The sequence below is a fragment of the Haliotis asinina genome, chromosome 14, assembly GCF_037392515.1.
Source record: "Haliotis asinina isolate JCU_RB_2024 chromosome 14, JCU_Hal_asi_v2, whole genome shotgun sequence".
Taxonomy (NCBI): Eukaryota; Metazoa; Mollusca; class Gastropoda; order Lepetellida; family Haliotidae; genus Haliotis; species Haliotis asinina.
This window is the reverse complement of record NC_090293.1, coordinates 9,201,266-9,225,063: the sequence shown is the minus strand read 5'-3', so window position 1 is coordinate 9,225,063 and position 23,798 is coordinate 9,201,266. Positions and strand designations below refer to the sequence as shown.

The 23,798-nt window shown below is 37.4% G+C and overlaps 1 protein-coding gene across 1 annotated transcript; it reads left to right on the top strand.

Annotated features, from left to right (window-relative positions):
* The first annotated feature begins 21,540 nt into the window (after positions 1–21,540).
* On the top strand, positions 21,541–23,142 carry LOC137262073 (serine-enriched protein-like). Its single transcript, XM_067799857.1, has 5 exons — positions 21,541–21,628; positions 21,842–22,124; positions 22,249–22,454; positions 22,614–22,766; positions 23,018–23,142. The coding sequence occupies exons 1-5, from the start codon at positions 21,541–21,543 to the stop codon at positions 23,140–23,142; spliced, it is 855 nt and encodes a 284-aa protein (XP_067655958.1).
* The last annotated feature ends 656 nt before the right edge of the window (positions 23,143–23,798 follow it).

Below are 23,798 nucleotides of genomic sequence, written 5' to 3'. Positions count from 1 at the left end.
TTGTTTGCGAATCTATTTCCAAGTGAATAAACTATGTTTAAACCAATCTAACCAAAGAATTCATATTGTAGCTGAAAGTGATGCACAGTGACGAACTGATTACACATCGAACTGATCATGCACGCCTTTATGCAATATACTATGAATTTTGTCATACCCCACATAAGCATACGGATCAGGGTTGTAACACGTATCTACGCGAAAGAATTTTTACTGTTTTCTAACAAATCGGAAACGGTGATAGCAAAACGTGTAGTACAAAGTGTCAAATTCTGATAAAAGTTTCACATTTTGTTATGATTATACCTTATTAAATATTACTATTAACAGGAAGAGTGGTGATCCACAGATACCTTAATTTAAGAGCATGTGACCTTCGGTGCTTTTTATTAACTGTAATATACATGCCCGGTTTTAACCATATAATATTATCCAAGCCTTAGTCAGTAGGATATCGTACAACATATAAATGCCCTTCAAGAACTGTATGTACAAACAAATCTATCAATCCCTACTCTAATCAGACAATCAGGGGTAGTTAAACCACATAAGAAACACGTTGGTAACAAGTAAATGCTTAATGAAAACAACGAACTAGGATGTAAAATCTAGTAATCACAGATGTTGTCACTGTAAACACGGCTTACTGTGTGTTGTTTGGGTTGTAGTGTTGTAGTAGTCACGTGATTACGACTCATTCATCACTGAAGCACGTCACCAGCATAATACTGGCGGAATTGAAGGCTATATGCAAACAGTGATTTCAGTGTGGCATGTAGTTATAAGCAGAAGCTGTGTAATGATAGGCACGGGTATGAAGCTTGAGCTGGTGCATACAACGGTATTCTTGCATACAGAGACATTGTTACGAGAGTGTATTTTCTGTAAATTGTAATATGGATTAGGAGTAATTATTATTGGGTCACAATGTTTAAAATTTTAAATATGGGTCACATTTCGCATTATGTTCAGTGCGATAAGTATTTTATTGGCAAGCCTTTAAAGTAGTTCTCTGGACTTACCTCCCCTTGAGAATATTTTGGGTGAGGTAAGAACGAGGATACCATAAGGTTCTAAGTTAATATATATTCCGAATATTCCAGAATCAGTGACTGTGTATATAAAGGCTGGACATTGTATTAACCACGGACACACACAGATTAACTGGCGTGCACCAAACTGTCTTCCCCTCCGTTAATGATTTTTCTCTTTCAAACCAAGACTTTGGTGAGTTGATATTACTTTTGTGACCCATTACTTTAGATTTGATTCAGGTGCATTGTACATGACTTGTGAATTTTTGTATCTTCTTCTTAGATTTGTTTACTTGTCAGTGTTATATTTTGCAGATTCGGAAAGGATCTCTTACATCTATAGTCACGGCAATTTTCTATAGCAGATCAAAATCATCGAGCTCTTCTCCCCGAAGATGAGGAGATGTCAGCGGATGTGATCGTTGGGACCAGAGGAGTATCAACTTCTGAAGAAACTCAAGCGGATCTTGTACTGCCCATCCTTTCTGCAATCCGTGGAGAATATGCAACTAAGCACATGTGCTTACGTTCCAAAGGAAAACAAAACTCTGAATTAACTGTATGTGTCAGCCACACACGGGACCTGCCGCATAAAGCTCTGCGGAATCCAGAATTCCCGATAATGTTGGACACTGGTCCGAATTCAAGTAGCCACTGCAATTTCTTACGTACGTGCTCCGTGTGATGTTACATTTTCATGTACTGTTGATGTTGTTCTCAGTGTATGTACTTTTAAACATAAATCAAACAATTAATATTATATAAATTTACATGTTTTGCGAGTGTTGTTCATTCCTTGGTCACGTATGTTTTTCACACATTGTGCGAAAACGTTCTGCGCTCAATATAAGAAACCATCTCGGCGTTATATAAGGTAAGAAAATACAGCCCCCGTTGAAAAGAATTGTCACTCGACATGCTAGACGATCTGAAAGAAAACAACCTAAGCTTAAGCGCTTTGCACAAAATAGATTGTTCTTAATACACCTAAACTATCATGAGATACGACATGCCAGTAACCGTCATATACTTATCGTTATTATTTTAATTATGGCTACATATCCGTACCATTGCCCGTGGCAGTGGGAATTATGTAGATCCAACTAGATCCATGCAAATAACAAAGGCACTGTAAATCCACACTGTCCTTGGTATGGTGATTTGACTTACATTGCAGGAGATCTATAGCCCGATAATATATTGAGTTGTTTTGAAATGACTGAACATTGCACACCTAACTCAAACTAGTTCTGAATAATTGGGGATAATCTAGTCGTCATACTGAGATTCGCTGATACTTTCTTAAATATGTATGAATATATTTCTTCTTAGTACATAACGTTTCATGGTCAAGATAATAACGAAAATGTTGTTAAAAATTTACTCACTCACTCACTCAATCGTCAACCTTAGATTTTAACGAGCAACCCAAAAGATTGTGGCCCGGGATGCCCCAAACACACTGACTGCTGCACGTATGTGCCTTGTACAAGATATTCCATTCATGGTAATGTATTTGTAGGTGAACTTCACAGTACTCCCTATTATGAGAAGTGTGCTTTGCTGACTGGTTTACTTCTTTAGAGTATTGAGCATAGTTATGCATTTGTGTGTGTTTGGATATGAAGCAGCCGTAGGTTTGTGCATTCGTGGTTTTGATTTTAACATGTTTAAAAACACCAAACATGATGCGAACATACATTCTCTTTTATGGAAAGAGAAACCACAAACATATGGAGTCTTTGAAGGGCATTTAGAAGTGATATACATAAAGACAAGAGTTTCTTTTATTGATGACAACTTCTTTATTGTGAAGAGTCACGACGTTTCGAAGCATGTTCTTAGTTCTTCATCAGGTGAATGAAGAAGTAAGAACATACTTCGAAACGTTGACTGTTCACAGTAGAGAAGCTGTCGTCCAAAAAAAATAAAACTCTTGTCTTCACAAACACATTTTTTTAAAATTGACTGTTGGTGCCACCCTGGCCGGCTTCGCAGCCCTCTCAACGCAGGAACGTTTACACCCTTCTTTCATTTCCTTTTCCTTTACGGGGAGCGAGAGAAAAAACCGTCCATAGACAAAGAGTTTATAAAAGCAGAAATGCAAGAAAGGCAACTTACTCTGTCACTTACTTGGAATGTTTGTATTGTACTTACTCTAAAGTTTATTGTCCATTAACAACTAAATACACACGACAATGCCATCGAACACATGATCTAATTAACACATTTATTGCTCTCCACTATGTGATTATAAAGAAATGCCAGAACCTTAACACCTTGAAACATTACATTTTCAATGTCAGAAGGTAGTTGGCACTTAATTTGCGACTAGGAGAAACATTTATAAATAAAATCAGATGCACTATATATCGGTTACATTGTAAATTACCTGACTATGTGTTCTACAAAAGTCGGTATTAATTAGTTGCGAAAATAGCAACCATACCGGGACATCTGTTCTCCACTAAAATATATGGTTTATGTTTTCTCACTTTTTGTAATCACATTTTTGTTCATGAAATATGAAGGACCTGAATATGGGTTAGTACAACAAGACAAAGGCTTATGTAAGTGCCGTTGTATTATACGTAATATAATACAATCAATGGTTAATACAGTATGAAAGCAATGACTTATTTCAGAAAACAGTTATTTCCACAAAGGCATCAGATCCATAATAATTGGGAAAAGGGTACACAAATTATGGTAAATGGTTCACAGCAATTGCATACATACGAGTTCAGAATAATTTCAAGTCAAAACCATTAGTGTAGAAATATTTATCTCATCTTATTAAGTCATAATGAGAGCAAGAGATGAGGTAATGGAGAGAAACTTCCCATGGATACCCATGCACATTTAGATTATTTGAAATGGGTCTATCAAAACAATGGGTCTTCAAGACTACAACCCAACCTGAGATTAACATGAATTATTTGACAAAATCTAGATCCAAAATTTTATCAAAATGAATATTTTCTTGTTTGCTCTGTAGTCGCACTTTGAATGAATTTACAGATTGCGAGTCAATTATTTCGGGTGGTAAACCGTTCTATAAATGTATGGTCTTTGGTAAAAACAACATACGACACTGTATGACAACGAGTTGTACGAATACTAACAGTATTTCTCAGCAAAAAAATTAAAACTGAAACAAGTTCTTGAATTAAATTAGATAAGTACATGTAAATACTCAGGTAAAAAGTATTGATTTTAATCAAGTATGTTACTCAACAGACTCCTACCGATATAAACATAAAACAAACCTATCAGTCTCCAATCCGATCCGACAACAACTGCTAATTTATCAACTTACTAGAGAATGTATAATGCCTACCACAAACAAGTTACTGGGCTAACACAATCTAGCAATCAAGCAGGAGAATGTTTTCACTACTAACAGAGATTAGTCCAGGGTGTTGTTGTTGTAGAGGCCACGCGATTACGGCTCATTCATCGCTGAAACACATGTCACTAGCAAACAGTGTGAAACTGAAGCCTATATGTCAACACTGATTTAAGTATGACATGTAGTTGTAAGAGCAAGCAGTGTTGTTTTACGCATGGGTATATAGATGGTCGGAATTATATGAACCGCATTCCTGTCTTGGATACATACGGACATAGAAGCATCAACATAGATTCGACGATCAAGTCGGACACTCCTCGTAACAGTTCGAAGTGCAGTGTCATATTTCACCGAACACCAGACATGAACCGCCACGCTTCCCGAGTCTGTCTTCTTGACAATGATGTCCTGGAACATAGTGTTCAAAGTGATCACGAGTCAGATGTTTATGGTAAAAATTATTTTATGTGAGCATGCGGTCTGATGTCTACTGATGTTTCAGTCAACTGTAGGTGTATGACATAAATGTCAATGGGTTCTCAAGTGTTGCTTTGTGTCTGATATCTGTAAATAATTCGCAAAGTTTACACTAGTTTACAATTCATCAATGGTTTTCTATTTCAACAGATAATTCTTCCTCTGGCTACGAGTCAAGTGATTTGTCAGATGAGGAAACATCCAAACCTAGCTCTGCGTTCAACTCTACCCGTACACAAGCACCCATTGGCCGGTGTACATCCACCCGACCTCCTACTTGCGGGGATGTGATGATCCTGAAGAATACAGAGGAACTCCAGGACAGTCTTGCCCTCATCCTGGAATTGCCCGACATGTGCGACGTCAAATTCCTTGTTGGGAGAAATCTTGTACCTGTTTACGGAGTCAAGGCTATTTTAGCTACAAGAAGCAGGTGGGTCTAGTTACTGGTTTAAGGCCATAGTGAAGATTACGTTTCGATCTTATTATCCAGTTCCATATGTAAAGAGTGTAGATCTTGTGATAACATTGTCATTCATTAATATCATTGTTTCCAGATACCTGTACCAGCTGATTCTGCAGGAGCAAAAACGAGCTGAAGTTGACCATAAGCCCAGCAAGAAAACATACAAGAAATCCAAATCCTTCCCAGTTCAACAGAAACTCTGCATCAACGTTCCTGATTATGATGTAGATGACTTCAAGGCGTTTCTCGGTTTCGTGCATTCAGGCAAGGCAAACATACGCCCCAACAACGTAATAGGTAAGTGTACTGATATGTACAATCATGTTTCCTGCAATTATGAACATTAACAGTCGCATTGTTTTCTTAAATTTATTTGTACTTGTGTCTCTTATATATGTATTTTGTTTGCGTCTTAATTCAAATATTTGACAATGCTTTACAAATATTTATTTATAGGCCTACTTTGTGCTGCTGTCGAGTTTGGATTTCCCGACCTTCAGTTGACCTGCACCAAGTTCCTAGAGATACTACAAGACAAGGGCCATACATCAGCATTACTTGAGTATGCTTGGACCTACCAACACAAGCGTACAGGACAAAAACTGATCTGTCAGGTATGCATAATCGAGTAACGCATTCATGTAGAAACTATACTGTCACACACATTTACAGATTATGCAATGAATTGCTGTTGTCCTTTGTAATTGTGAAACTCTGCAAACTACATACCTGGGATAAATGTGGGAAAGGGACAGATGTCTACTAAACTTACTGTCAGTTATTTATCCAGATTTGATGTAAATGAGTCTTAAATCATACATATTTCATTCCAGCTGACCAGTGTAACCAGGTGAAGCTCTCAATACCACAGGAGGTTTCAGTAACAGCCCATCCCCGGGATCCAGTGGACGACTGGAACAGCAAATCAAGGTCATCGAGCTGTTGTCCCAGGACATGAGAAGATGTCAACGAGATGTCATAATTGGGACCAGAGGAGCATCAACTTCTGAAGAAACTCAAGCTGAGCATATATTGGTTCTCGTCTGCGGAGAATGAGGAGTCTTATTTAAGGATATGACTGCACAAATCGTCCGAAAACATTAACACCAAGAGAATAGGGTCACACTGCTGCAGCTGAAGAGGAGCCAATTGTGCAACTGAGCATATATGTTTACGTTCCAAAGGAAATCAAAGAAATGAATCAGATATATGTGTCAACCTCACAGATATATGTGACACCTTGCAAGTAAAGCTCTGGAGAAAATCATTCCAGAAATGGACTGGACACTGGTCAAGTGTTTCCTACAATTACCTATGTACTTGCTCTGTATAATGTTAACCTATCACGTGCTATTGATATTGTCGTCGGTGCATGTACTTTTAAACATAAATTAAAAGAGTACCATTCTATAAAATGTCTTTGCGATTGTTGTTCATTTCTTGATCTTGACTACTTAATCTTTAACGTGGATAAAGATCACGTATGCTTTTCACACATAGTGTAAAAACGTCCTGCACTGGTTATAACACAATACGAACTGTTGCCCAAACGTGAAAAATTATCAGAAAGGAAACATCCTCCAGCGCTTTGCACAATATACAATGTTCCTAATACACCCAAAGTAACATGAGATATGACATACCAGTAACCGTGGACTATTACATACTAGGGTTCATGTATACCTTTTCTGGAATGAGGTCAGAAGTTCAGCACAATGCACATTCTTTCCAATAACTTTAAAGAGTATACTTCATCTATTCAGACTTAAACCTTCAAAGTCAATTTAGCCCATTTGTGCCTTTAATAAATAGAAGTAGACCATTGCCAGCGGCAGAGAGTATTCATGTAAACCCATGCCATAAAACGTGATATGTCAACAAATAATCTTTCTATCGTATATGTATGATTTTCTAAGCACAGAGGGCAAATGGCTTTGATAGACCCTTCTGCAAGAAAACAAAAGTACGTGTGTATGTCCAAACGGCTTATAATGATCCTTTACACATATTTTGCTTTTTTGTGCCTACTGACTTTTCATTTGATAACGTGAAGAAAAAGAGTAAAACAAAATACCCTTTATATTTCTGTGATGAAAACACCATAATTACCAAATATATTTCATCAAACAACATTTTGATAACTTAATTGCACAAATGCCCATGAGGTGAGAATATTGAAAGAAGCTATTGAAAAGTGCAAGAAAATGTGTCATGTCAAACAGAATTGTTGTGATCATACAGCTTGACAATAACGCACTTCCAGTTATTTCGGTTTGGCAGTCGTGTAAAATTAACCACACAGGTGGGTACTGATGTGCCAACAGCTTCTGAAGTTTGTCTTGGCATTAACTTATTAACTAATTGACGGTAAACAGCTACGTACACACTGCAGTGCAATCTCATTGATCTGTTTAACACGATGCAAATGATCTGTTGTCTTAATTGCTCCATTAATTTGTGATTTCAGTGATATTGCCAGAACACATGTGCCATTATACTTATATATTTATGATGAAAGAAAACATCTTATGTATGAACATTATACATTGTTTGGTTGTACTTGTAGTACCCTTCATTGTGACCGTAACTGCAAACTCCAGATGACTTCCAGTGACCTGCAAATGTTAATCTAACCAAAGAAACAAATATATACAAATATTAGTGAAGCTACTACGTTTACTTCTTAATGTCACGTACAGCGTATAATAGCAATGCAATCTGTTTTTATTTTGATGACTGATTTTGTTTATCGTACGAAACATTCTGACTCATCTAATACAACATTATGTCAATGTATAGTAATATCGTGTAAAATTTCCTCGTACAAATGTGAACAAAGTGTTGTTCTGGAGAGGCATTAATATAAGCCATACAGGCTTGTTTGCGAATCTATTTCCAAGTGAATAAACTATGTTTAAACCAATCTAACCAAAGAATTCATATTGTAGCTGAAAGTGATGCACAGTGACGAACTGATTACACATCGAACTGATCATGCACGCCTTTATGCAATATACTATGAATTTTGTCATACCCCACATAAGCATACGGATCAGGGTTGTAACACGTATCTACGCGAAAGAATTTTTACTGTTTTCTAACAAATCGGAAACGGTGATAGCAAAACGTGTAGTACAAAGTGTCAAATTCTGATAAAAGTTTCACATTTTGTTATGATTATACCTTATTAAATATTACTATTAACAGGAAGAGTGGAGATCCACAGATACCTTAATTTAAGAGCATGTGACCTTCGGTGCTTTTTATTAACTGTAATATACATGCCCGGTTTTAACCATATAATATTATCCAAGCCTTAGTCAGTAGGATATCGTACAACATATAAATGCCCTTCAAGAACTGTATGTACAAACAAATCTATCAATCCCTACTCTAATCAGACAATCAGGGGTAGTTAAACCACATAAGAAACACGTTGGTAACAAGTAAATGCTTAATGAAAACAACGAACTAGGATGTAAAATCTAGTAATCACAGATGTTGTCACTGTAAACACGGCTTACTGTGTGTTGTTTGGGTTGTAGTGTTGTAGTAGTCACGTGATTACGACTCATTCATCACTGAAGCACGTCACCAGCATAATACTGGCGGAATTGAAGGCTATATGCAAACAGTGATTTCAGTGTGGCATGTAGTTATAAGCAGAAGCTGTGTAATGATAGGCACGGGTATGAAGCTTGAGCTGGTGCATACAACGGTATTCTTGCATACAGAGACATTGTTACGAGAGTGTTTTTTCTGTAAATTGTAATATGGATTAGGAGTAATTATTATTGGGTCACAATGTTTAAAATTTTAAATATGGGTCACATTTCGCATTATGTTCAGTGCGATAAGTATTTTATTGGCAAGCCTTTAAAGTAGTTCTCTGGACTTACCTCCCCTTGAGAATATTTTGGGTGAGGTAAGAACGAGGATACCATAAGGTTCTAAGTTAATATATATTCCGAATATTCCAGAATCAGTGACTGTGTATATAAAGGCTGGACATTGTATTAACCACGGACACACACAGATTAACTGGCGTGCACCAAACTGTCTTCCCCTCCGTTAATGATTTTTCTCTTTCAAACCAAGACTTTGGTGAGTTGATATTACTTTTGTGACCCATTACTTTAGATTTGATTCAGGTGCATTGTACATGACTTGTGAATTTTTGTATCTTCTTCTTAGATTTGTTTACTTGTCAGTGTTATATTTTGCAGATTCGGAAAGGATCTCTTACATCTATAGTCACGACAATTTTCTATAGCAGATCAAAATCATCGAGCTCTTCTCCCCGAAGATGAGGAGATGTCAGCGGATGTGATCGTTGGGACCAGAGGAGTATCAACTTCTGAAGAAACTCAAGCGGATCTTGTACTGCCCATCCTTTCTGCAATCCGTGGAGAATATGCAACTAAGCACATGTGCTTACGTTCCAAAGGAAAACAAAACTCTGAATTAACTGTATGTGTCAGCCACACACGGGACCTGCCGCATAAAGCTCTGCGGAATCCAGAATTCCCGATAATGTTGGACACTGGTCCGAATTCAAGTAGCCACTGCAATTTCTTACGTACGTGCTCCGTGTGATGTTACATTTTCATGTACTGTTGATGTTGTTCTCAGTGTATGTACTTTTAAACATAAATCAAACAATTAATATTATATAAATTTACATGTTTTGCGAGTGTTGTTCATTCCTTGGTCACGTATGTTTTTCACACATTGTGCGAAAACGTTCTGCGCTCAATATAAGAAACCATCTCGGCGTTATATAAGGTAAGAAAATACAGCCCCCGTTGAAAAGAATTGTCACTCGACATGCTAGACGATCTGAAAGAAAACAACCTAAGCTTAAGCGCTTTGCACAAAATAGATTGTTCTTAATACACCTAAACTATCATGAGATACGACATGCCAGTAACCGTCATATACTTATCGTTATTATTTTAATTATGGCTACATATCCGTACCATTGCCCGTGGCAGTGGGAATTATGTAGATCCAACTAGATCCATGCAAATAACAAAGGCACTGTAAATCCACACTGTCCTTGGTATGGTGATTTGACTTACATTGCAGGAGATCTATAGCCCGATAATATATTGAGTTGTTTTGAAATGACTGAACATTGCACACCTAACTCAAACTAGTTCTGAATAATTGGGGATAATCTAGTCGTCATACTGAGATTCGCTGATACTTTCTTAAATATGTATGAATATATTTCTTCTTAGTACATAACGTTTCATCGTCAAGATAATAACGAAAATGTTGTTAAAAATTTACTCACTCACTCACTCAATCGTCAACCTTAGATTTTAACGAGCAACCCAAAAGATTGTGGCCCGGGATGCCCCAAACACACTGACTGCTGCAAGTATGTGCCTTGTACAAGATATTCCATTCATGGTAATGTATTTGTAGGTGAACTTCACAGTACTCCCTATTATGAGAAGTGTGCTTTGCTGACTGGTTTACTTCTTTAGAGTATTGAGCATAGTTATGCATTTGTGTGTGTTTGGATATGAAGCAGCCGTAGGTTTGTGCATTCGTGGTTTTGATTTTAACATGTTTAAAAACACCAAACATGATGCGAACATACATTCTCTTTTATGGAAAGAGAAACCACAAACATATGGAGTCTTTGAAGGGCATTTAGAAGTGATATACATAAAGACAAGAGTTTCTTTTATTGATGACAACTTCTTTATTGTGAAGAGTCACGACGTTTCGAAGCATGTTCTTAGTTCTTCATCAGGTGAATGAAGAAGTAAGAACATACTTCGAAACGTTGACTGTTCACAGTAGAGAAGCTGTCGTCCAAAAAAAATAAAACTCTTGTCTTCACAAACACATTTTTTAAAAATTGACTGTTGGTGCCACCCTGGCCGGCTTCGCAGCCCTCTCAACGCAGGAACGTTTACACCCTTCTTTCATTTCCTTTTCCTTTACGGGGAGCGAGAGAAAAAACCGTCCATAGACAAAGAGTTCATAAAAAGCGTGCTTTTAGATAATCTAAATGCAAGGGCGGTGACTTTGTAGACCCAAGATTTGCTTTTCCGTCGTCACCGGCTGAACTTGATAAAGTTTGAGTCGTCCTTAAACATTAGTTTTGTAACACTTCCATTACATTTATCTATGGATGACACACTTTGAAGTAGAACGAGTCACTCCAAGATTACATATGCAAGTTCTATTCCCGACTGTATGCAGCTGTATACCTTCGTGAACCATATGATAGATCTGGTTAAAGAAGCACTTCAAAGTATTTTGTGAATGTTTCTTATGTCATCCCTCCTTCTTCATTACACTTTATGGAGACAGGACAGAGCTCGTCTTGCGGATTTGGCTATTTCCCCTACTGACACGCAGATTTAAGTGTTTATGGAATCATACTCTTTACTGTTTACATGTATCCACTGATTGTTATTGTTATAAGGTCTAAATTGCATCCGTATACAAGAAACGTATTACAAATCCATTATTGTGTTTTGCAGTTAGTTCGTCATTGCACCAATGCTATTACTACCGGGTAATATATTAAGGGATAGAAAACAGGGCATAGCTGTCAAGCAACAGAAAAGAATACATTCGCCAAGTAGCAATTAGTGCTCATTCAGAGTTAATGGCGATTTCCAATCACGATGTGCGACATGAGACCTGGGAATGATGTCACTTCTAATGAATCGGTGGGATTTACAGGGTCATATGACAAGGGTGGCGCAGGTTCAGACACCTTAAAAAGATACCGTCAGCATTAAAAACTGCGCGAGGTTGCAGAGTCAGCGGAACGTTCACGTCCAGAATAGTGTTGGTGACATTAAATATCCCTGCTTCACTCCCTTGGTTCAGCTGAAACTTGAACTTATGTACTACGCATATATAAATACAAATCGGAATGTCTGTGAGTTTGAATATGTAGATGTTCATGCATGTGCATTTGTGCACTCGCGTACTTAATTTGAACATATTCGTTTGTGAAGAAACAAATGGGATGGGCATAAATGTCCCGCTTAGTGAGCCTTCAGGAATATATATTTCATCAAATTAAATTTAAATGATAAAGGATTTTCACATATAACACACATGCATACATATACCTTCAGAAACATACGCATTTACAATTATGCATTTACATGACTACATACATGTGTTTTACACGCGTACACACAATACACATGATATTTGTAAAACCATACACGTACACGTTTTACAGACATCGATTTTATTCAAAACAGTTAATAAAACAACACCAGTTGTTGATAGTTCAAAGGTTAATTGAGTTAAATGCGGTTGGATATTTGAGGTTTCCACACGTCTGCAATCATTACTAACACCAAAACAGATAAGCACAACAAAAGATTCTTTGTCCTATGACATGGATGGCATGAGAAGGACATTGTAATGGCTACAGTTTGTTTCATTTTGAAGCTGTTAATTTGAACCATACACTAATGGACATATTGATACACTAAGTGATTTTGTTTTTCGAATACATTTAGCAATGCAAAGTAGTATTGTTTCTAGACTTGCTTCAAGGGATGCTTGGATAATGTTGTACATTGGTGCAAGTATGTTTTGCTTATCCACGTAATGTTTACTTTGTACAAAGAAGCCGGTATTTCTTCCATTTCAGCACAACATTGCCAAAACATCTCTTTTGATTCCACAAAGGCATCACACTTTCTTTGCCTATGTTCATACGATGTAAACCATGGCTTCCAATGTGACAGCCTGTTATGGGCATCTTGAAAGCACACAACGTGTTTCTGTTTCTTAAGTAAGCGCTACTATGTGTGCGTGTTTGTTTGTTTTGTCTTTTTCTTCTTGCTACTGGTTTTACTTTTGGGTTTTGGGTTTTTATGAGCTATCCTCAGTGAAAACTATGTTTGTTGTAAAGAAGAGCAGACTATACCTTCTGTACGTAAGCCAGTGTTTTAGTTTGAACCTTTATCTTTATTCTAGAGTCGGGAAACGAACGAAGTCAGTGGGCTCGTACATATCAACTCTGAGAACAGATAAACAGAACTGATAAAAACAGATTGACGAATGTATTTTTCTTTATGACGTTTGTATCATTTCATGCAATATCTTTTATAGTCTGATAGCTATAATTACCTTTCTTCACATATCTTAGGTATAGTTTTGATCAGTGTTTAACTCAAGTTGTCAGGTTGACTCTGAAGTAAAGGAATAATTTTCCAATGGTGTAATTACTATGCCTGATTCTACACTTCTATTGCAATTGTAATGTAACACCATAAAACATTACACCTGTCCTAGATCAGGACTTGAGTCAAAAATACGGTATAGAATTAGCTGGGCTAAGAGCAAAGTCACATTGACATACTTCATTATAACATGAGATACACAAACTCATATGCTACCTCTCTTGACCAGAACTCTCTTGACCAGAAGTGACTTGAAGTGAGATTTCTCCCACTGACTAATCTAAAAAATAACCCCAGCAATGCAAGAAAGGCAACTTACTCTGTCACTTACTTGGAATGTTTGTATTGTACTTACTCTAAAGTTTATTGTCCATTAACAACTAAATACACACGGCAATGCCATCGAACACATGATCTAATTAACACATTTATTGCTCTCCACTATGTGATTATAAAGAAATGCCAGAACTATAACACCTTGAAACATTACATTTTCAATGTCAGAAGGTAGTTGGCACTTAATTTGCGACTAGGAGAAACATTTATAAATAAAATCAGATGCACTATATATCGGTTACATTGTAAATTACCTGACTATGTGTTCTACAAAAGTCGGTATTAATTAGTTGCGAAAATAGCAACCATACCGGGACATCTGATCTCCACTAAAATATATGGTTTATGTTTTCTCACTTTTTGTAATCACATTTTTGTTCATGAAATATGAAGGACCTGAATATGGGTTAGTACAACAAGACAAAGGCTTATGTAAGTGCCGTTGTATTATACGTAACATAATACAATCAATGGTTAATACAGTATGAAAGCAATGACTTATTTCAGAAAACAGTTATTTCCACAAAGGCATCAGATCCATAGTAATTGGGAAAAGGGTACACAAATTATGGTAAATGGTTCACAGCAATTGCATACATACGAGTTTAGAATAATTTCAAGTCAAAACCATTAGTGTAGAAATATTTATCTCATCTTATTAAGTCATAATGAGAGCAAGAGATGAGGTAATGGAGAGAAACTTCCCATGGATACCCATGCACATTTAGATTATTTGAAATGGGTCTATCAAAACAATGGGTCTTCAAGACTACAACCCAACCTGAGATTAACATGAATTATTTGACAAAATCTAGATCCAAAATTTTATCAAAATGAATATTTTCTTGTTTGCTCTGTAGTCGCACTTTGAATGAATTTACAGATTGGGAGTCAATTATTTCGGGTGGTAAACCGTTCTATAAATGTATGGTCTTTGGTAAAAAGAACATACGACACTGTATGACAACGAGTTGTACGAATACTAACAGTATTTCTCAGCAAAAAAATTAAAACTGAAACAAGTTCTTGAATTAAATTAGATAAGTACATGTAAATACTCAGGTAAAAAGTATTGATTTTAATCAAGTATGTTACTCAACAGACTCCTACCGATATAAACATAAAACAAACCTATCAGTCTCCAATCCGATCCGACAACAACTGCTAATTTATCAACTTACTAGAGAATGTATAATGCCTACCACAAACAAGTTACTGGGCTAACACAATCTAGCAATCAAGCAGGAGAATGTTTTCACTATTAACAGAGATTAGTCCAGGGTGTTGTTGTTGTAGAGGCCACGCGATTACGGCTCATTCATCGCTGAAACACATGTCACTAGCAAACAGTGTGAAACTGAAGCCTATATGTCAACACTGATTTAAGTATGACATGTAGTTGTAAGAGCAAGCAGTGTTGTTTTACGCATGGGTATATAGATGGTCGGAATTATATGAACCGCATTCCTGTCTTGGATACATACGGACATAGAAGCATCAACATAGATTCGACGATCAAGTCGGACACTCCTCGTAACAGTTCGAAGTGCAGTGTCATATTTCACCGAACACCAGACATGAACCGCCACGCTTCCCGAGTCTGTCTTCTTGACAATGATGTCCTGGAACATAGTGTTCAAAGTGATCACGAGTCAGATGTTTATGGTAAAAATTATTTTATGTGAGCATGCGGTCTGATGTCTACTGATGTTTCAGTCAACTGTAGGTGTATGACATAAATGTCAATGGGTTCTCAAGTGTTGCTTTGTGTCTGATATCTGTAAATAATTCGCAAAGTTTACACTAGTTTACAATTCATCAATGGTTTTCTATTTCAACAGATAATTCTTCCTCTGGCTACGAGTCAAGTGATTTGTCAGATGAGGAAACATCCAAACCTAGCTCTGCGTTCAACTCTACCCGTACACAAGCACCCATTGGCCGGTGTACATCCACCCGACCTCCTACTTGCGGGGATGTGATGATCCTGAAGAATACAGAGGAACTCCAGGACAGTCTTGCCCTCATCCTGGAATTGCCTGACATGTGCGACGTCAAATTCCTTGTTGGGAGAAATCTTGTACCTGTTTACGGAGTCAAGGCTATTTTAGCTACAAGAAGCAGGTGGGTCTAGTTACTGGTTTAAGGCCATAGTGAAGATTACGTTTCGATCTTATTATCCAGTTCCATATGTAAAGAGTGTAGATCTTGTGATAACATTATCATTCATTAATATCATTGTTTCCAGATACCTGTACCAGCTGATTCTGCAGGAGCAAAAACGAGCTGAAGTTGACCATAAGCCCAGCAAGAAAACATACAAGAAATCCAAATCCTTCCCAGTTCAACAGAAACTCTGCATCAACGTTCCTGATTATGATGTAGATGACTTCAAGGCGTTTCTCGGTTTCGTGCATTCAGGCAAGGCAAACATACGCCCCAACAACGTAATAGGTAAGTGTGCTGATATGTACAATCATGTTTCCTGCAATTATGAACATTAACAGTCGCATTGTTTTCTTAAATTGTGCTTGTGTCTCTTATATATGTATTTTGTTTGCGTCTTAATTCGAATATTTGACAATGCTTTACAAATATTTATTTATAGGCCTACTTTGTGCTGCTGTCGAGTTTGGATTTCCCGACCTTCAGTTGACCTGCACCAAGTTCCTAGAGATACTACAAGACAAGGGCCATACATCAGCATTACTTGAGTATGCTTGGACCTACCAACACAAGCGTACAGGACAAAAACTGATCTGTCAGGTATGCATAATCGAGTAACGCATTCATGTAGAAACTATACTGTCACACACATTTACAGATTATGCAATGAATTGCTGTTGTCCTTTGTAATTGTGAAACTCTGCAAACTACATACCTGGGATAAATGTGGGAAAGGGACAGATGTCTACAAAACTTACTGTCAGTTATTTATCCAGATTTGATGTAAATGAGTCTTAAATCATACATATTTCATTCCAGCTGACCAGTGTAACCAGGTGATGCTCTCAATACCACAGGAGGTTTCAGTAACAGCCCATCCCCGGGATCCAGTGAACGACTGGAACAGCAAATCAAGGTCATCGAGCTGTTGTCCCAGGACATGAGAAGATGTCAACGAGATGTCATAATTGGGACCAGAGGAGCATCAACTTCTGAAGAAACTCAAGCTGAGCATATATTGGTTCTCGTCTGCGGAGAATGAGGAGTCTTATTTAAGGATATGACTGCACAAATCGTCCGAAAACATTAACACCAAGAGAATAGGGTCACACTGCTGCAGCTGAAGAGGAGCCAATTGTGCAACTGAGCATATATGTTTACGTTCCAAAGGAAATCAAAGAAATGAATCAGATATATGTGTCAACCTCACAGATATATGTGACACCTTGCAAGTAAAGCTCTGGAGAAAATCATTCCAGAAATGGACTGGACACTGGTCAAGTGTTTCCTACAATTACCTATGTACTTGCTCTGTATAATGTTAACCTATCACGTGCTATTGATATTGTCGTCGGTGCATGTACTTTTAAACATAAATTAAAAGAGTACCATTCTATAAAATGTCTTTGCAATTGTTGTTCATTTCTTGATCTTGACTACTTAATCTTTAACGTGGATAAAGATCACGTATGCTTTTCACACATAGTGTAAAAACGTCCTGCACTGGTTATAACACAATACGAACTGTTGCCCAAACGTGAAAAATTATCAGAAAGGAAACATCCTCCAGCGCTTTGCACAATATACAATGTTCCTAATACACCCAAAGTAACATGAGATATGACATACCAGCAACCGTGGACTATTACATACTAGGGTTCATGTATACCTTTTCTGGAATGAGGTCAGAAGTTCAGCACAATGCACATTCTTTCCAATAACTTTAAAGAGTATACTTCATCTCTTCAGACTTAAACCTTCAAAGTCAATTTAGCCCATTTGTGCCTTTAATAAATAGAAGTAGACCATTGCCAGCGGCAGAGAGTATTCATGTAAACCCATGCAGATCCATGCAGGGTCCATGCAGATAACGAAGACACTGTAACTCCACACAGTTCCTATTATAGTGATGTATCTTCAGTTTCTGGCGATCTATAGCCCGACTATATATTGTGCTCTTCTGAAATGTCTTAACATTTTACACTGAACACAAACTAGTATTAAATAATTTTGGATAATCAAGGAATTATCCAGCCCTTTGCATACAGGTTCTTAAATACGTATGACTATATAATAATTTATTCTTATTAATTTTTGTCGTCAGGGCATGGTTGAAATATTGCCGATGTGACGTTAAAGATTATGTCATTTACTCACTGAATCGCGAGATCATCAGGAACTGAATGTCTAACATTGGACACTTCTAGCGCGACGATCAAAGTAAGTTTATTTGATGTTTCCTGCTTTAGTGGAAAAACATATACACCTTTTTCCTGGGATGCCCCTAACACATGAAAGCTGGAAGTATATATCCTGTAGAAAATATTCCATTCATGGCAAGAACATTAACATTAATCTATTGTGAAAGGTCTGCTTTGCTGACTGGTTCCTTTCGTACAGTAGTAAGTATCAACATCATGTATTGACTGATAGGTTACATTGATTATGAAGTTTCACTGCACATGTGAGCATTTGAATATGAATAGATATGTGTACATACAAATCTGAATATTTTTGTGTTTGAATGCGTAGGTGTTCATGTATGTGTCTTTGTGAGCTCGTGTCCATATTCAAATACATTCATTTTTGAAGAAACAAATCGCTTGGACACAAGTGACATACTTAGGATGGGAATGTTGAGGGATGACGCATAAATTTCATTACATTCATATAAGTCTAAGATACAAGGCATTATCACATAAAAAACACATACACATTCACAATTATGCCTAGTATACGTTACACACGTACACACAATGTACATGACACTTTTGGATACATACAGTTACATTTATTACAGATATTCAATTTATTGAAAAGCAACCTGTCACCAGCCTTATACGTTTCAGACATCGCTCAGGGCTGAGCATGCCATGACCGACCGAACTGTACCCAATTTTTATCGATGTGTGGAAACACAAAATCTGATGCGAACATAATTCGCTTGAAAAACACACAAAATAAAGCATAAACATATTTTAGCAATTGACTGTTGAATGCCACCCTGGCGGTCAACACTCAGCGAAGGAAAATGTGCACCCTTCGGTGGATTTGTTTCTTCACGCGAAGATAGAGAAAACAAACAGTCCGTAGACAAAGAATTCATAAAATCCGTGTTTATAGACACTCTGGCTGCAATGAACGTAACTTTGTAGACCCAGGATTTTCTTTTCCGTCGTAACCAGCTGAACTTGATAAAGTTTGAGTCCTGTTCGTAAACGTTTGTTTCGCAGACTGATAATTTGATGCCTTGTTTTGTGAGGCATCTCTTATAGATGTTCATGGAACCATACCTATAAATATGTACTTGTATCCACTGACTGTTATGTTGTCAAGTCCACGTGAAATAACTGGAATAACCTGACAATTGTTGGAACCAAATTGAACAGCTTTGATTTCGTCTGTATTCACTGAAAGTTGCCATTTAAACACCACTGGTCAGCAGCATTAAACATAGATCGTACACTTCCTTCGTTTGGGGCTAATAACACAATGTCGTCAGCAAAAGGCAACAAGGATATGGTGAAGTTGTCAACTTCTATTCCATAGTTGAGAAACTTTATGTTTTCTACCAGGTCTTTTATATGTATGGAGAACAGCGTTGGTGACACTGAACATCCCTGCTTCACTCCCTTGGTTAAATGAAAACTTGAACATGTGTATAAGGTATATTAGTCGAAATCGGAATGTCTGTGTGTTTGAAGATGTAGATGTCCATGCACGTGTCTTTGTGCACTCGTGTATTTGATTGAATGTAACATATTCTCTTGTGAAGAAAGAAATGGCATGGGCACGCTTATATATATAAGGTTTGTTATTGTGTTAACGACACACACCACACACGGACACATGGATACGTGGACTAACATCATTCGCCTGCCTACTGCCTGCCTCTTCGTCAACGCTTGACCTACATAAACTGCTGCCTGGCCGTTCGCCGTACGAGTGTAACATTCAGTATAACTGTTTCTCACTCTCAAACCAAGACTTTGCTGAGTTTGATATTATATTTTTGACCCAATTCTTTTAGCTTTTGTACATGAAACCTCTAGTGTGACTCTTTATATCTTGCTAATGTCATCTCAATACATGTTATTAAATATTTTAGACTTTTCGACTTAACATAATATTCAATTTCCTCAAAGCAGTTTATAATATATATCAGTAGTTGATACTTCAAACCTTAAATGCGTTAAATGTGATCATACGCTTTACCTTGGATATTTGGAGTTTCCACAAGTCTGTAAACATTATTAACACCATTACTACGCTGATGGACATATTTATACACTAAGCGATTTGTTTTTCGAATACATTAGAAAAACAAGTATTATTGTTTCAAGAATTGTTTTAAGGGATGCCTGTATAATATTGGTGTACACTGGTGCAGTTATGCTTTCCGTTATCCATGTAATGTTTACTTTGTACAAAGAAGCCATTATTTCTTCCAACTCGTCACAACATTGCCTAAAACATCACTTTTGATTCCACAAAGGCATCACACTTTCTTTGCCTCTGTTCATACGATGTAAACCATGACTTCCAATTTGACAGCCTTTAAAAGCAAACAACGTGTTTCAGTTTCTTAAGTAAGCGTTACTGACTAGACTGAAACTACAGTTTCAGTAAAGTGAAGCTGGCTTATGTGTGCGTGTTTGTTTGTTTTGTCTTTTTCTTCTTGTTGCTGGTTTTCCTTTTTGGTTTTTATGAGCTATCCTCAGTAAAATCTACGATTAGAATATTTATCAGATCTTATTAAGGAGAGAATGGAGAGAAACTTCAAATGGATACCCATGCACATTTCGCTTATTTGAAATGGGTATATCAAAGCAATGGGCCTTCAAGTCACTACAACCCACAAATGACATAAATGTATGGTGTTTGGGGAAAAGAAACCGAACATACGGCACTGTATGACAAGGACTTGTGTGAATACTACCAGTATTTCTCAGATTGCAATAACTTAAAGCCGAAACATTTTGTGGAATTAAATCAGATAAGTACATGTAAATACTAAGTTAAAAAGTATTGATCTTATTCAAGTATTTAACACAACAGGCTCCTACAGGTATAAACATAAAACCTATCAGTCTCCAACCTCATCCGTCAACAACTGCTAATTTATCAACTTACTAGAGAATGTATAATGCCTACCACAAACAAGTTACTGGGCTAACACAATCTAGCAATCAAGCAGGAGAATGTTTTCACTATTAACAGAGATTAGTCCAGGGTGTTGTTGTTGTAGAGGCCACGCGATTACGGCTCATTCATCGCTGAAACACATGTCACTAGCAAACAGTGTGAAACTGAAGCCTATATGTCAACACTGATTTAAGTATGACATGTAGTTGTAAGAGCAAGCAGTGTTGTTTTACGCATGGGTATATAGATGGTCGGATTTATATGAACCGCATTCCTGCCTTGGATACATACGGACATAGAAGCATCAACCCAGATTCGACGATCAAGTCGGACACTCCTCGTAACAGTTCGAAGTGCAGTGTCATATTTCACCGAACACCAGACATGAACCGCCACGCTTCCCGAGTCTGTCTTCTTGACAATGATGTCCTGGAACATAGTGTTCAGAGTGATCACGAGTCAGATGTTTATGGTAAAAATTATTTTATGTGAGCATGCGGTCTGATGTCTAGCTGTATGTTTCGGTCATTCAGTCAACAGTAGGTGTATGACATAAATGTCAATGGGTTATTTGCGAGCCTTTGAGTGTTTCTCGAGTGTTACTCTGTGTCTGATATCTGTAAATAATTCGCCAAGTTTATTGGAACACTCGTTTAAATTCATCAATCATTTTCTATTTCAACAGATAATTCTTCCTCTGGCTACGAGTCAAGTGATTTATCAGATGAAGAAACAACCGCACTTAGCTCTGCGTTCAACTCTACCCATACACAAGCACCCATTGGCCGCTGTAAACCCACCCAACCCTCTACTTATGAGGATGTGATGATCTTGAAGAATACAAGGGAGCTCCAGGACAGTCTTGCCCTCATCCTGGAATTGCCTGACATGTGCGACGTCAAATTCCTTGTTGGGAGAAATCTTGTTCCTGTTTATGGAGTCAAGGCTATTTTAGCTACAAGAAGCAGGTGGGTCTAGTTACTGGTTTAAGGCCATAGTGAAGATTACGTTTCGATCTTATTATCCAGTTCCATATGTAAAGAGTGTAGTTCTTGTGATAACATTGTCATTCATTAATATCATTGTTTCCAGATACCTGTACCAACTGATTCTGCAGGAGCAAAAACGAGCTGAAGTTGACCATAAGCCCAGCAAGAAAACATCCAAGAAATCCAAATCCTCCCCAGTTCAACAGAAACTCTGCATCAATGTTCCTGATTATGATGTAGATGACTTCAAGGCGTTTCTCGGTTTCGTGCATTCGGGCAAGGCAGACATACGCCCCAACAACGTAATAGGTAAGTGTGTTGATATGTACAATCATGTTTCCTGCAATTTTGAATATTAACAGTCGCATTCTTTTCTTAAATTTATTTGTACTTGTGTCTCTCTTAGATGTATTTTGTTTGTGTCTTAATTCGAATATTTAACAATTCTTTGCAAATATTTATTTATAGGTCTACTTTGTGCTGCTGTCGAGTTTGGATTTCCCGACCTTCAGTTGACCTGCACCAAGTTCCTAGAGATACTACAAGACAAGGGCCATACATCAGCATTACTTGCGTATGTTTGGACCTACCAACACAAGCCTACAGGACAAAAACTGATCTGTCAGGTATGCATAAAATGCTTGAATCGAGTTACGCATTCATGTAGAAAACTACATGTATACTATCACACACATTCACAGATCATACAAAGAATTGCTGTTGTCCTTTGTAATTGTATTTGTGTATATAGTTGTGCAAACTATATACCTCGGATAAATGTGGGAAAGGGACAGACGTCTACTAAACTAACTGTCAGTTATTTATCCAGATTTGATGTAAATGAGTCTCAAATCATACATATTTCATTCCAGCTGACCAGTGTAACCAGGTGAAGTTATCAATACCACAGGAGGTTTCCGTAACAGCCCATCCCCGGGATCCAGTGGACGACTGGAACAGCAGATCAAGGTCATCGAGCTGTTCTCCCAATAGATGAGAAGATGTCAACGAGAAGTCATAATTGGGACCAGAGGAGCATCAACTTCCGAAGAAACACAAGCTGAGTCCTTTAAACTCATACTGGTCCTCGTCTGTGGAGAATAAGGAGTCGTATTTAAGGATATGACTGCACAAATCGTCCGAAAGTATTAACACCACGAGAATGTGAAGATCACTATAGAGTCAAACGTCTGCAGCTCAAGAGGAGCGAGTTGTGCAAAGGAGCAAATATGTGAACATTCCAAAGGAAAACAAACAAATGTGTCAACCAGACACGGAACATTCCACATAAATGAAATGAAATGGACACTGGTCCGAATTCACGTATTCCCTACAATTACCCGTGTAATGTTAAACTTTCCCTTACTATTGATATTGTCGTCAGCGCATGTACTTTTAAACACAAATTAAAAGAGTAATGTTTTACACATGTTTTTGCGATTGTTGTTTATTCCTTGATCTTGACTACTCTAGTGAACTTTAACCAGAACAAAGATCATGTGCGTTTTTCACACATGGTGTAAAAGCGTTCTGCACTGATAACACAATACGAATTGTCGCCCAAACGTGCAAAATGATCTGAAACAAAACATCCTCCAGCGCTTTGCATCTATCAAACACAACCATCAAAGTAAGTATATTTTATGCTTCCCA

What these genes read in the sequence shown, in the direction of transcription:
- LOC137262073 (XM_067799857.1), top strand. Translation starts at nt 21,541, where the DNA reads ATGAACCGCCACGCTTCCCGAGTCTGTCTTCTTGACAATGATGTCCTG. An exon ending in TCACGAGTCAGATGTTTATG is followed by an intron (nt 21,629 to 21,841) that starts GTAAAAATTATT and finishes CTATTTCAACAG; the next exon opens with ATAATTCTTCCTCTGGCTAC. An exon ending in ACGCCCCAACAACGTAATAG is followed by an intron (nt 22,455 to 22,613) that starts GTAAGTGTGTTG and finishes ATTTATTTATAG; the next exon opens with GTCTACTTTGTGCTGCTGTC.